At 38.1% G+C, this 14,192-nt stretch overlaps 1 protein-coding gene across 1 annotated transcript in view; it reads left to right on the plus strand.

The window, feature by feature from the left end:
- The window catches only part of LOC104620960 (CLIP-associating protein 1-like), a gene marked incomplete at its 3' end in the record, with an annotated part of 39,228 nt that overhangs the window by 8,728 nt on the left and 16,308 nt on the right, over positions 1 to 14,192 (plus strand). The window contains exon 2 of the mRNA XM_010287325.1: positions 4,007 to 4,085. Within this exon, the coding sequence (XP_010285627.1) occupies positions 4,007 to 4,085 (79 nt within the window). The remainder of the gene's footprint in view (positions 1 to 4,006; positions 4,086 to 14,192) is intronic.

Here is a 14,192-nt window from a genome sequence, read left to right on the forward strand (position 1 = left end):
GAACAAGCTGCAGAGCAAGAAATAGGCTCCATTCATAATCACTGGCTCAATTCATAATTGCATTTTGGTTGGAACATCTTGACTTCACTAAAGAGTCTGGTCCTTTCCAGAACAGATAAAATATTTCTCAGTTGGGTTGGCAGTTTTGTTGTGACCTGAGAAATCAAGGACAGTCCTGAACGCTGGCTTGTTAGAGTAGCTCAACAACTAGCCAACTCCAGTTCAAATAAGCCTGAATTTCTTTTCCACTGTGAACCTCAAAAGCAGTGTTGAAATGCACCAAACAATAGTGAGCTGATGCATCAGTCTCAACGTACAAAGGCTCTTTCTAGGTAACAGGCAAAAAGCTTATTGAATGCAGAGTAAGAAACAGATCCAGTGATTTTAATCCCAGCAAAAATACATCCCTCATTGAAGCTGGTGGGGAAAGAGCCATGATATTGGTGAGAGGTTTTTCTGTTGATAGTGGAGAGCCTGTGTTTGTACATGGTCCCACACAGTGTCTGAGAGCTTGGAAGCTTTTTCTTGCAGATCAGTTCTGCCTTGACTTGTGATTTATTTTTTTTAATGCTGCTCATGTGACGCCATATGAGTTGTTAAGGTCTCCCTCCAAAGGGCTGCTTGAATACTGCGGGAATGATACCTACCAGGAAATGCTGCAACTTGGAACATTGTGTATCAAAGCAGAGAAATGTCAAGACCGATTTACAAAACAGTACGAGGTAGTTTATTTGGTATACTCTGTAGTGGTATGCTTCAGCTGACTTGTTCTGAAACGTGGCATGAGAGCCAGTTTTGTAGCTACAGCAGTTTCCCATTGCTTCCAGCCTGAGCTCACATCATACTTTCTCATTCTGCAGATACTGTGACATTTCATATCTGTTACCTTTTCAAAGTTGGACACCATGGAGAACTTTGTATGAGCTAAAGAGTAACTGTCAGGTTGTAGGTAGAGGATTGCTCCTTTAAGACTGTAGTAACCTACTCCCTTACCTCTTATCCGTAAAAGGTTCTTCTTCAGTAGCTGTTAGAGATGAGACTTTCACAGGAGTGTTTGCTACTTTTGCATTTCTTGAAGCCAGAGTTAGTCTCATATGTTACTCTTGACTTAGAAAGGTAACTTTTGAAAGCTTTATTTCATCCCGTGCAATCTGAACTATGTATTTTCATACAATAAGGACATCACAAGGCAAAACTACTCATCAGGATATTTAAATTTATAGTATTTACTGAAGTGGCTTTGGCACAGCAATTATGGAAGTAGAACCCCTATGGCAATCATTAAGCAAATCTTTGGTAGGCAGTTAAAGAGCCAACACCGTATTGACAACTGCTTGAATGGTTAATGAAGATAAATGTGACTTAAATCCTAAGAGATGATTGAACTTTACTCATTCACAGGGAAGAGTAGAAAAATATGGAATATGCCAGCATTATCTCAGTGGATGCTCATGACCAAAATAAAATATTCTTACACAAATGGAATACAAGTTATCAGATTCTTTGGCAATAACAGTCATGATAGGATGAATAGCCATTTCTCTGGTAGTTATCGAGCCTCTGACCCTTAGGTGTATGGAGGTTCAAATATGCCATATGGGCACTGTTCTTACCCAGGTGAGACTTTAAAAACAAATAATTCTCCCCTCGCCCCCAAAAACCAACCAACCAAAAAAAAAAAGACAAAAACATCCCACAAAACCCACTCCAAATCCTAGAGGCTAATCACTGGAGGAATCAAGAAATGCTCTCCATCTTACTCAGAACTCTTCTTCGGGATTAGTAAAGAGTACATCCGTAGTAAATTCTAAATCTCTGAGCTGCTGTTGTTCAGGATGGTAGAGGTCTTCGAGAAAGAAGACTTTATTATCTTTAGAAAGATAATAAAAAGTGCGGAGAAGAGAGAGACTCTCTGTAAGTTCAGAGAAGGAAGGGCTGCGGTTTCTGCATTAATAGACCCCCAAATACTTGCACAGGAAAGGTATCTTAAAGAAGACAAGTCTAAGGTGGGGCTTGTAGTCAGGAAACATAAGCACAGGAAAACAATGTATATCCAGAATGAATTTCTTATTTCTCTCAGGCACCACTTTTTAGACTGAGATTTTGTCTTGGGTATCATATAGTTTGACAATCTGGAAAAGAATGTTAAAGAAATGAGTTTTTGGGAAGCCTTGACATTATCCTGAAAGCTGACTTAGTTTTTTTTGTTTGTTTTTTGTTGTTTTTTTTTTCCTAAGTACGTTACCAATTACAGTATTCTGTTCTCTCATCCTAAGTTGTAGATGCAGTCACTTGTTGGCAATATATTAATTTAAGACAGTGATGCTATCCACTTATATTTGCTATTCTCTGTTTTATGATGTAATAAAATTGTTTAAGTTTCCAAATAAGTTGTACTAACTTGGAACTAAGTTTTATACCTCCTGTTTAAAAGGAGACCTATTGTACTAATACTGAATTTATTAAAATCTGCTTAATTATGCAGTTGCTTCAGATTCTAGATTTTATAGGGACCTTATTTAGTTTCCTGTGGAAACAAGGCTCACGTGATCCTGTGTGCGTGGGCCATGTGTATCCACATTCAACTCCAGTCACATTTTTTTGGCCTGTTGTCTAGTGTGCACAATTGTGACAGATAAGGATCTTAAGGAAACAGAGTTGTCCAAGAAAATGTGGTTCCAACTTTTATGAAAATAAAAGCTAATACAGGGGAGTAATTCTGCTCATGTCTTTGCGGGGACAAATTTGGAGTGCATGTCTTACTAGAAAATGAAGAGGAGGAAAAACTGTTACGAATGCCCAAGCTTCAGGAGGTCCGTCCTTTGGCATTTGCACTTCAGAGGCAGCAAACTGAGTTCACCACAAGCTGTGAAAACGCAGGTTCTGCTGTACTATTGATGTCTTGGGATAGTTAAGGGCAAAAAAAAGTGTCCTGACGAGTTAAAATAATTGTGTAACTGACCATTTCTGATCATGTTTTTGTTTCTACATTAGCGGATATCCTCTCACCTAGTTGCTGTTCATAGATGGAAATTTCCTCACAATCACAGTAGTATTTTGGACTTCCTATTGTTTTCTGGTTTTTTGTGTGTTTTTTTTTTTTTTTAACAAGAGCAAGTGAAGAGAAATAAATATTCCCTAGCTTAATGAGCAGGTGGACGAATGGTGTGGTGTGAACTGCTAGGGAAGACAGTATTAGCTTCTCTCAGTTGTTTTCTTTTGGGAGTTTGGAAGATGATGTAGTGACCTTAGTGGATGAGCTAAGTAGCCCGACTGAAGTAAGCTCTTAGCATCTGGGAGACTGTTTAAACCATGGGTTTTTTTCCAGTCTGTATTAGTACTTATGATTGAGGGCTTAGTTTTACATTTTAAGTTTGCTTCTTCCGAATCTGGTAACTGCAGACATACACACCCCCTCCCATGCCCCCCGCCTTTTTTTCTTGTTGTTAAGGCATTCTGTTTTGTTTCTTGCAGCAGCTTAGAAACCTGGTAGAGGACATAAGGCTTATATAAGGCCTTACTGGTACCTGCTTCAAAAGAATTTTGACTTTCAATTAATACTGAGTCAGACCTCTAGAGTAATCTTCTAAAGAAAATGATGGACAGAACCGCAGATCTAATATAACAATCCGGGGGTGGGGGGAAGCTTCTTCCAATTCCTTAGTCCTCATAATTATTAATTTGAATTTTAATCATTTGTAGTTGAAAATACTAAAACATTGGATTTCTAATATGTATTTTCTTTCTGTTTTAAAACAAGTACTGAAAAATCTGAACTGCTCTGGCATATGTGAATATACTTGATCTGTTCCAAACGTTCTGATAACTTTGTCTTAATGATAGCTTTCAAGGAATTATAACATCTCTAATTGGAACTTTAAATTATCTTTAGGTTAAGACGCAGTCTTTCAGCATGCTTGCATATATATGTATAACTTCTTGAAAATATATTCTAAAGAATTCTTTAGTGATCTGTTTTGTATATCTAATGCTTTTGTTTCAACAGGTAGCATTACTGGGATTAGATGTTTTAGGTGCCTTTGTTGACAGACTATCAGGACGCTTTAAATCCTATATAGGAACTGGTAAGTGAAATATAACTTCCTTATTCTTAAGACCAAAGAGTAAAAGACACCTTTTTCTCTCTCCTAGCAGCTGAAGTAGAACATGTTGTAAAGCTGAGCTAATTATAGTATCTTGGTAGGCATCTTGTTGCTGTTGTTGGACTTTAAATAATTTTATGTTAACTTGTAAATATTGATTTGTTATGCAATCACTGATTTCTAGGTTGTGGCTGGGATTTTGTTAAAGGTTCCAGGAATATCTTTTCAGTAATTAATCTCATGCTATGTACTCGCCACTCTCCAAGGCAGTCATCTAAAAATTACGTTAGAACATAAGTATTACCTTTAACTTGTGTTAAAGATTGAAGATTTTATTTGCAGATCACACTAATTAGAACCTTATGTCTGCTGAAGCCTGTGGTCTCGGAGGACTATGTGGCCCACCTCTTGTTAGAAAACTGCACTCTAGTTTTTAGTAGTCTAAAGTTTTTCTGGGATTTAAAAAAGTACTGTTATTCTTGTGTGAATTGTTTACTTGAATGAATTTCAAATTAATGGATCTACATGTTGCCTGAGTGTGAAACAGTTGTTCTGGGAAGTACGAGCAAACTACACTGCTCAACTCACTTTGCTGCTGTCCTTGAAAACAGATAGTGATATTAGGGCATTAACATTGTTGTTATATCACTGGCTATTTTTAACAGATGTTTCTAGCTTAATGTCCTTTTCTAAAATTTGTGTGAATTAGCTATCTCAAATTGCTGTCAAAAAAATGTTAAGCTTCTGCTGCTTTTTGTGTCTGCTTTTGTATTTAAGAATTAAGAAATAGGCAAAATTGGAAAGTTTAGGATTACAGGGTATTCCTAATGTTCTGCAGAATTTAAATCTATTTTGTTGCAGAGGGTTTTTCTTTGGCTGGCTAGTTTTGTATTGGAGCAGTGTAAGGGAACTGGAGGTCTATTGTGCTATGCAGAATATTGATTTCTGAATAGTTTCCACTTGTAGCTACAAACACTGCTAGGCTTCAGAGTATTACTCTGTTTTGGTTTATATTTTAGTGGTGTGTAGAACTTAAAATTAGAGCAACTTTATTAAAGGTTGGAAAGCTTTTTTCTTCTGTTTTTGTTTCTTAAACTATTCTCAAATAATTCACAGTTAGAAATCACTTTTTTTTTTGTCCCAGTATTTGAGTAGTTTGAAATTATGAGCGAATTAAAGATTTAAACTTCAGTACTCCGTAGCATATATATTTAAAAAACCACAGTACTGGCCCTGGGTGACCATTGAACATTTATAACATCAACAGATATCTGAAGATGTCTATTCCAGAAGTACTTTTCAGAAAAGCTGAGTAGCAGTGCCTTCAGCTGAAATTGGTCTTCGCAGTGTCTCTAGAGCCAAGACCTGTAGAGTGCATTATGCTAAATACTCAAGTCACTGTTGTGCATGATCAGCTTTCATAAAAGCTTAACAGACACTGAAATGTTAGTCTCAGTAAAGGCAGAAAACAATCTTTATTGCAGATTACTTTTAAATTTTAAGAATGATTTATAGTATGAATTCTCTTCAGTTGGTAGTTGTCTCTCCAAGTCTTACAAGAGGATTTGGATCATTTCCAGTTCTTGTCAGTGAAGCACTAATACAAAAACTTCATTGTAAATGTCTGGGAGTGTGGATAGTCCAGAGTTTATGAGAGTAATTAAAAACACACTGGTGAGCAAGAAAACTTCTCCCTTCAACAAAACTTAAAGAACCAGCAGTTTCCCAAATCATGTTCTGTTGACTCTGCAGACTTGGTTTCTAATGTAATCTGTGAATGACTTCAGTAAGTCAGACCAAAGACTCATGTCTGACACTCATCCATTTGTGGACGCCTGAGAAGAAAGTAAGTACAGGACAAACATGCAGTGATACCTCCTTCAGTATGAACTACCTAGATGTCATCAGTCTTACAGTTTAGGGCCAGCTGAGGCAGATGGTATCTTTACTCTGTTTTCCTACAGCTTTATCTGGTTGGTTTTTTTGAACCCACATAGACCTTTGGCTTCTATAGTGTTTTGTAGTAATGCTTAACTATGTGAAACTCTTGTGTTGGACTGGCTGCCTGATAACTTGATGCTTGCTAGACCTTGTGTTAGAGACGTGACCCATCATTTCTTATCTTCTTCACTGCCAGTCTTCGTTTTATGGATCTCTTCTGTGCCTCTTCTCTGCTATCTTTACCCCGTCCCCACCATGCCTCAGGTAAGAGTGCCAGTCTAATTCTTTCTTGTATACACATGGTTCCACAATTTTTATTATTCTTGTTCCCCCTTTCACTGCCTTTCTGTTGTACTGCTTTTGAGTTGAGGAAGCCATAACAGCCCAGATGCAGAATATGTTTATAGTGGCATAATTCTGTTTGGTTTTATTGTGTCATCTGTTACTTCCATAGTTATCAATAATCTATTTCTTTGTTCCATTGTTGCTTCCTGAAAATTGACCTAATATATTCATGAGACTGTCCACTGTAACAACCCGTTTCTTGTGCAGTGATGGTGGATTTAGAGTCCACTGACCAGGATGGTGTCTATTCCTCCATGCCTTTATCTTTATGGTACTTTCCTTCCTGTAAGACCCCTTCTTGACAGCTATGTGAAAATCCATCTGCACTCTGTTAGCTGAGTTACCTTCTGCATAGCTGTTCTGCAGACAGCTCTTATGAGTTTGATGTACCACTTCTTTTTATAAAAGCTATATTGTCTCTTCTGTGCCACAGCTCGCTCTGTGTATACTGGCGAGTTCTTTACAGATGCCAGAAGAAAGCAGAATCATAGAATTACTTAGGTTGGAAAACACCCTTAAGATCGAGTCCAACAGTGACCCTGACACTGCCAAGTCCACCACTAAACCATGTCCCTAAGCACCACGCCTGCAGGTCTTTTAGATACCTCCAGGGATGGTGACTCAAGCCCTTCCCTGGGCAGCCTGTTCCAATGCTCGAGAAGCCTTTCTCTGATGCAGTTTTTCCCAATATCCAATCTAAACCTCCCCTGGCACAACTTGAGACCATTCCCTCTTGTCCTGTCGCTCGCTCTGTGGGAGAAGAGACCGACACCCTCCTCGCGGCAGCCTCCTTTCAGGTAGTTGTAGAGAGCGAGCAGGTCTCCCCTGAGCCTCCTTTTCTGCAAGGCTAAAGAACCCAGTTTCCCTCAGCTGCTCCTCATAAGCCTTGTGCTCTAGGCCCTTCCCCAGCTTTGTTGCTCTTCTTTGGACACGCTCCAGCATCTCAATGTCTGTCTTGTAGAGAGGGGCTCAAAACTGAACAGAGTATTCAAGGTGCGGCCTTGTAGAGAGCGAGCAGGTCTCCCCTGAGCCTCCTTTTCTGCAAGGCTAAAGAACCCAGTTTCCCTCAGCTGCTCCTCATAAGCCTTGTGCTCTAGGCCCTTCCCCAGCTTTGTTGCTCTTCTTTGGACACGCTCCAGCATCTCAATGTCTGTCTTGTAGAGAGGGGCTCAAAACTGAACAGAGTATTCAAGGTGCGGCCTCACCAGTGCTGCGTACAGGGGCAACATCACTTCCCTAGTCCTGCTGGCCACACTATTTCTGATGTGGTGTGACCCAGGTGCAGGACCCAGCACCTAACCTTGTTGAACCTCATAGATAGATCTAACCTGTCCAGATCCCTCTGTGGATCCTTTCTACCCTCAAGAAGATCAACACTCCTCCCCAGTTTGGTGTCATCTGCAAACTCACTGAGGGAGCGCTCAGTCCTCTTGTCCAGATCATTGGTAAAGATCTTGAACAAGACCGGCCCCCATACTGAGCCTTTGGGAACACCACTTGTGACTGGCCACCACCTGGATTTAACTCCATTCACCACAACTCTTCAGGCCTGGCTGTCCAGCCAGTTTTTTACCCAGCGAAGAATACACCTGTCTAAGCCACGAGCAGCCAATTTCTCCAGGAGAATGCTGTGGGGGAGTACTTTTAGTTCTGGTTTTAGGTGTAACCTTACATTACATCTGGATGATAAAAAATAAGGTTTTTTTCTTCTCCCCTCTGAAACTTCTACAAGGTTTCCATGCTAACGCATTTGAGAAGAATCAACTGTTCTATGCAAACTGCCATTTTAGCATTTTTATGTATCTTGGTTATGTCCAGTGAGGTCATTGTTTGATATGAACATAGCTAATGAGGTGGGTAATCATGTATTGCAAATTCACAATTCATGCAGGTGATATGAGGAGAAAATAAAGATTGTGGTAGCAAGCCTGAAAGTGTTGGGAAATTTGGAAGCAAAATACTTCAACTAAGTAATGAGGTTCTTATAGACCCACAGGAAGTCTTAGTAATATTTTATATGGTAGGCATTTACTTTCTTATGTTTTGGTAAAATAAATGTGAGTAATACTATTTTTTTGAAGACAAGCATAATAGAACTTTTCCAGGCAATTTAATTATTACTTTGAAATACTCAAAATATAGTTAACTATTAATTTATTGCAGTAAGTTGTAGGTACTTGCAGTCTCACTGAAGATCAGGATTGTACCATGAATATAGCGAAGAAAGATGTATATGTAAAATACCTACCTATTCTGTTTTCTGTCTCTTTTTTTTTTTTTTAATAGTGAATCCTGTTTTCTAGGTGAAGTTTCACTTTTATAGCTGCATTTTGCCATAAAATACCTGGAACCTTGAATGTATTTTTGTCTTAAAAAGCGTTATGTTTTGGTGCCCCTGACATGTTTTTATTCATGATTCAGAACTCAATAAATGATGGAAGTATAATAGTGTATTACCAAACTATAACATGGCAAATATATTCCCTACCCAGCCCTGTTTCATTTCCTGTTCCGTTATGATGGGGATAGATTGCTTTACGTGCAGAGAAAAATAACTAACGTAACTGGATTCAAAAAAACCTTTAGTATTATTTCCATCTTTACAGCCTACACATATGCTATAATTGAGATTTGGGCAAAATCAATGCAATAGTTGTAGGACAGATGCTTTCCAGTATTCTGAAGAGCATATTAGTGATCTTTGTATTGAAGTATAATGTCTGATAAGAGACTTAATTCAGTTTCCTAGGCAACAATCTAGTGTTGCAGTAACTTTCTTCCAAGGTGTTATCCTTTTATGATTAACCACATTGCACGCTCTTTGCAACTGGTATTAGTATTCTGGGAAGTTGGACACACAAATTTGGAATCTCTTTTTGAGTATTTCCAGTGAAGATGCTTGAAAATACTTTGCAAGCAATAAATGTCAGGAGTGTGTTAGGTCATAAGACTATGTCTGGAAAAAATAAAGCAGATTAGGGAGCGTTCTCGTGTTACATCTTTCAGTATTTAAAACTACTGCTTGTTCTGTGATTAAGAGAGATTATGTAAGAGTACATAATTACCCTGTCACAATCTCTTTTCCCAGGTGATGGCATTAATTATTAAAATATTATATGTTAGAAATAAAAGAGTATTAGAATTATGGACAAATGTGACAATGATAGAGTTTCTGGGAAAAGTCTCTACTCGTACTTGTGGTTTTGTCTTCTACAAGGAGCGAATGTTATTTTGCCCTCTTTATTGTTAAAGGAATGGGAAATAAAAGGTATAATAAAGGTATACGGCATCTGTTTTGTCTTTAATGTGGTGGTATATCACGACATATTTTTCTGCATATGTTGAACTGTCCATTAATTTATAATATAATTATATTGTCATTCACTTTGACATAAAACCTTACAAGATGTTGCAAAATATATTTTAGTTGTCTGGACATTAAAGGAAAGATACTTGACAGTTAAAAAAGACCAAACACGGATACACATGTTATATTTATATGTAACATGTAAATCTGAATATAGATACACATATTACAGACAAAAACCCCATATGTAAATGTGTGTATGTATGTAATAGCAATTCAAATTTTTCTTACCATAAAAAGAAATCAGTGGGCAAAAATAATTTTGGAAGGTAGTTGTAATGCTGTATACTAAGATGTGAAACCAATTTGAAGTGTTCAAATTCTTTCCCAGGTGGCTTCTAGAAATGCTAGAAGAACCTTTGAATTACACTCTTCAGAATAATTTAAATGCTTTTTCAAATTTCTTGTCATAATTAACCATGCAAGTATGTTGCCCGATTTATTTTAAAGCGGTTGTAAGGACTTGCAATGTGCATTAATTTTTTGAGTGAATTTGGATTAAAAGCATTTGGTACAAGAGTTTGGAAATACTTGTTCTGAGTAAGACTATATTTAGATAAGTGACACCCAAGTTCTTAATTTTTGCTTTTCCTTCTGCTTAATGATTGAAATTTTTTTATAGAAAAAGACTTAAATTTGCAGTTTAATCAAGATGTGACTTCAATAAATGGTTCTAAGAATGTATGGAGAAATGCTTTCCTCAACACTATGAAAACCAAGAACTGTTTTAGCATGAGCTACCATGGATATGGAGCATGTAGAAAAATACTGGATTTTCAAATTTTAGGGACTGACTTTTATTCTGATTTTTCATTTTTATTAATTTCCTTTAAATGTTGAGACTAATGGCATGATCTACTGTAGGATTCCAGATTACAAATGCTTGCAGAACACCTAACATAAAACCTGGAATAATTTAGGTTGGAATGGACCTTCAGGACCATCTGTCCTGTGTCTTTGCTGTAAAGGATGGCCAACCTCAGATGTTAGAGGAAAACTTTGAAATTAAATCAAATAATTCAAGAAATTGAATTGCTCAGATGATACAAAGCAAGCTTTTCTATTTATGTGAGAGAAGTCTTGTCTCAAAGATACCTTGTTGCATCTAAATGCAAGTTGAGCGTTTTGTCTGACATTGCCTATTGCCCTCAGAGAAAGTTGTGTTGGATATGTGTTGTAGGATTTTCTTAAACAATAAAATGCTGAATATTTCAGACCTTTTTCCTAGAAAAGGCTTTTAGAGGAAACTCCAATGCTTGTGGTGGGTTTTTTTTTCTCTCCTGCTTTGAATTTCTCTGCTTTGAATTGCTTTTATATTTTCCAATTTATGAAAAAGATGAACTTCCTGGAACATCTCAGAAAATTCTTAAATTTTCCTCGCTTCTCTCTATAGTTAATGATCATAGCTAGTTGTCATAGCTGATTTAAGCTGCAACTTTTTTTCATCTTGGTGACAGATTCTGTAAAGCTTTAGTAAAATAAAAAAATAATAAAAAAAAAAGTGCAGCGTTTTAAACCTTTTTATGTCCTGGCTGGCTAGTACTGCAATTTACTAGTAGTGGGAATTAATTTTACCTGAAATGATCCAGTGATAGGTTGTGATTTAGAGTACCATCTCTTGCTGTGTGTGGACACTTAGCTGTACGGTGCCTAGAAATGCATTAAATAAGAGTAGAGAAATCCTAGCCTTCCTTGGCTTCTGTTTGGTTCTAATTAATACTAGTTCTGTAAAAACTTAGCCTAGAGTTAAAAAATTTCAGAATATTACGTGAACGTTTGTTCTCTACCTTCTAGGTTTCTTGCTGGTCTAATACACCTCTTGAAACTCTTTGGACTTGAAAGCTCTTATATTCCTAACACTGAGACCCTTAGCTTCACGGATGTATCATAAAAAAAAAAAAAGGTGTTTGGGTTTTCCCTCCACTATTGGTGATGAAGAGTATATTTCAATAATCCCGTTTTTCTTAGTTGGCTCCTGGAGAGACCCGAAGAAGCGCATTAATGTTCGAGATGGCTTTTGATTAAACTTACTGTGGACTGCACTTCATCTTGAGGAGGGGAGCAGTGAGGCCCTCTCCAAGAGCCTGCTAATGATTCCTTGCTTAGAAGTAGTCCTTGGCCACGTGGGTCTATCCGACCAGCCCTGTTGCTGGCCCCGTGGGAGCCTCCGTGGGATTCCTTTCTCTCCTGTGCATCTTGCCTAGAAGAACAGAGACTGCTCTACTTGCCGAGGCAGCTGTTCCCCTCCCTCCTGTCTAATGGCAGCTGTTTAATGCTGTTGCCAGAGCTGGCAAGGTTTCTGAGAAAACTAGGAAGATGTTGCTGCCTAGGTTTAATGTGTTTCTGCCCTCAAAGTCTTTTCTTTTAACGTCTAAGACACGAAGCTAGACTTTTTAGTACCAGAATTTTTGCCAACACTGATGTTGTTTCCTTGGTAAAGATTCTTATTTGCTTAATGCCTTTTTGGTAAGTCTTTGCAGTAGAGCAAACGTGGCCTATCTGAAGTTGGTTCGTAGAAATGGGTGGGCATTAGGGGGTATACATAAAATGGGCACTTAGAAAGAGCAGGTATAAGTAGTCAAGAGAGAACGGAGGGGAAGCTGTGAGTGATGATACAAACTGAAAAGCTCCCTATTTGAGTCGTAACAAGAAGGAACTCTTGTTAAAGTTTAACAGAAAGAAATTGTTTGTGCTACTTATGGCATTCTTTGCTGCAGGGGGTCATACAGTTAAGCTGCTCAGGATTTTTAAAAATACATTGGGTGCCATTCTAGGCACTGACTTCTGTGACTGACTTGTTTATCCTCTTCAGTCCTGGTAGAGGAAATAAATATTTAATCTCTAAAGGCTGTACTGCGACTCTCCAGGCTGGTTTTGGTGTTAACTCTTGCATCTACTGTCCAACAAGTGGTGATAAAATCATTATGTATAAATGAAAATTTGTTTAGGTTTACTGAGCCAAGAGAAGGAAGACAAACAATGGAAAAGAAACCGATGGGATAATAAGCTCTGTAAGGGATATGATAGAAAGGTAACTAGAGAGGAAGGGAAGTTAGAAAGGGAAAAGGCATAAATAGCAGCTCAGAAATAAATAGCAGGTCAGTTTGAGGTAGTTTAATGGTAGGATTAATGTGTGCTACAGAATATTTTTATTAGCACTTTTCAGTAATGAAAACCTGTAAAATTGTGCTATAACAATGTAGAAATCTTAAGAGGAAAAACTCAGGAGTGGCTGGTAGTAATAGGAGACTTTTGACAATATGCTAAAATGTGGTGAAAAGGCAAATTGAATGGGATACAGTGCTGCTTGGCTCTGCAACAAATAACCAGCAACTGCAAAGGGAATCGATGTCTGCTACATTTAGTGTAATGTTTCTCTGCAGATCAACAGAAATAAATAGAAGGAAGAAAATTGTCATATGTTATTAGGTTTTCCAAAATCCCTTTGAAATAATTAAAGAAACCAGGCAACAGAAAAAGAAAGATGGCTAAGGTTAATATAAAACAGTAGGAGTCCATGAATTGATATTGAATGTAACGAATTACATACTTGGTAACTTGTTAGGAGACTACTGCTTTGAATACTGCCTTCATGCATGGTCCTGCTTCTCCTTCCTTACCTTTCTTGTAACTCCAGCACCTATTTGAGATTGTTTACTTTGCAGACTGATGCCAGAAGCAACCAAATGCATAAAATTTGCACTGCAGCCTAAAGAAGGATGCTAATTTGATAATGCTGATGAGTAAAGCCTATAAAACTTAAAGGAAAAGTACAGCTCAAATGATTGTTCAACTGCATTTGGAATGATGTTGGCGGCGGGGGAAAGCATTGTTCTTAGTGACGTATTTTCTGGTCATCCATTCTTTGGGGTGTAGTAGTGCTCTAATCTTCTTAAGCAGAGACTTGATTTTTGGTAAAGGGTGCCCTTGTGTTGTCAGTCTGACTTCAGCTGTTCCTGGTAGGGATAGAAACCTCCCTAAAGCTGAGCAAGGTGAAAAATCTTTTTATAAAATCTGAGTGTACAAACACCCAGCAGATATTCCCTAAAGTGCCAAAATGTCCACAGGTTGTTCTGTTGGCTCAGTTCCAACATACCTCTTAGCTTTTGATTGACGTGTGTATCATCTTGAATGTCTGACTGTTCTCAGTTCACCTTGTAAACAGAGAGATACAAGGGGTGGCATGGGCTATGAGGGGGAAACAGTGGTTGGGGTAGTGAGTAGGCAAAGCTGCTGCTCTCTTGTGACAGCTCTGGCTTATCCTGACGTAGAGCAAAAGCCTGTGTTGTGCTGTCATCCCTGATGCTCAGCTGTAATTGCTGTTTTGCGCTTAAGTGAGGTTTCTTATGAGGTCTTAAAGTTTCTTGTGCTCTGTGATTTTTGTCTGGGCAGGACTAGAACGGAGCAAGGAGAGGCCAGGAGATGTGGTGTAGGGA

Source organism: Phaethon lepturus, unplaced genomic scaffold (assembly GCF_000687285.1).
Source record: "Phaethon lepturus isolate BGI_N335 unplaced genomic scaffold, ASM68728v1 scaffold16375, whole genome shotgun sequence".
NCBI lineage: Eukaryota > Metazoa > Chordata > Aves > Phaethontiformes > Phaethontidae > Phaethon > Phaethon lepturus.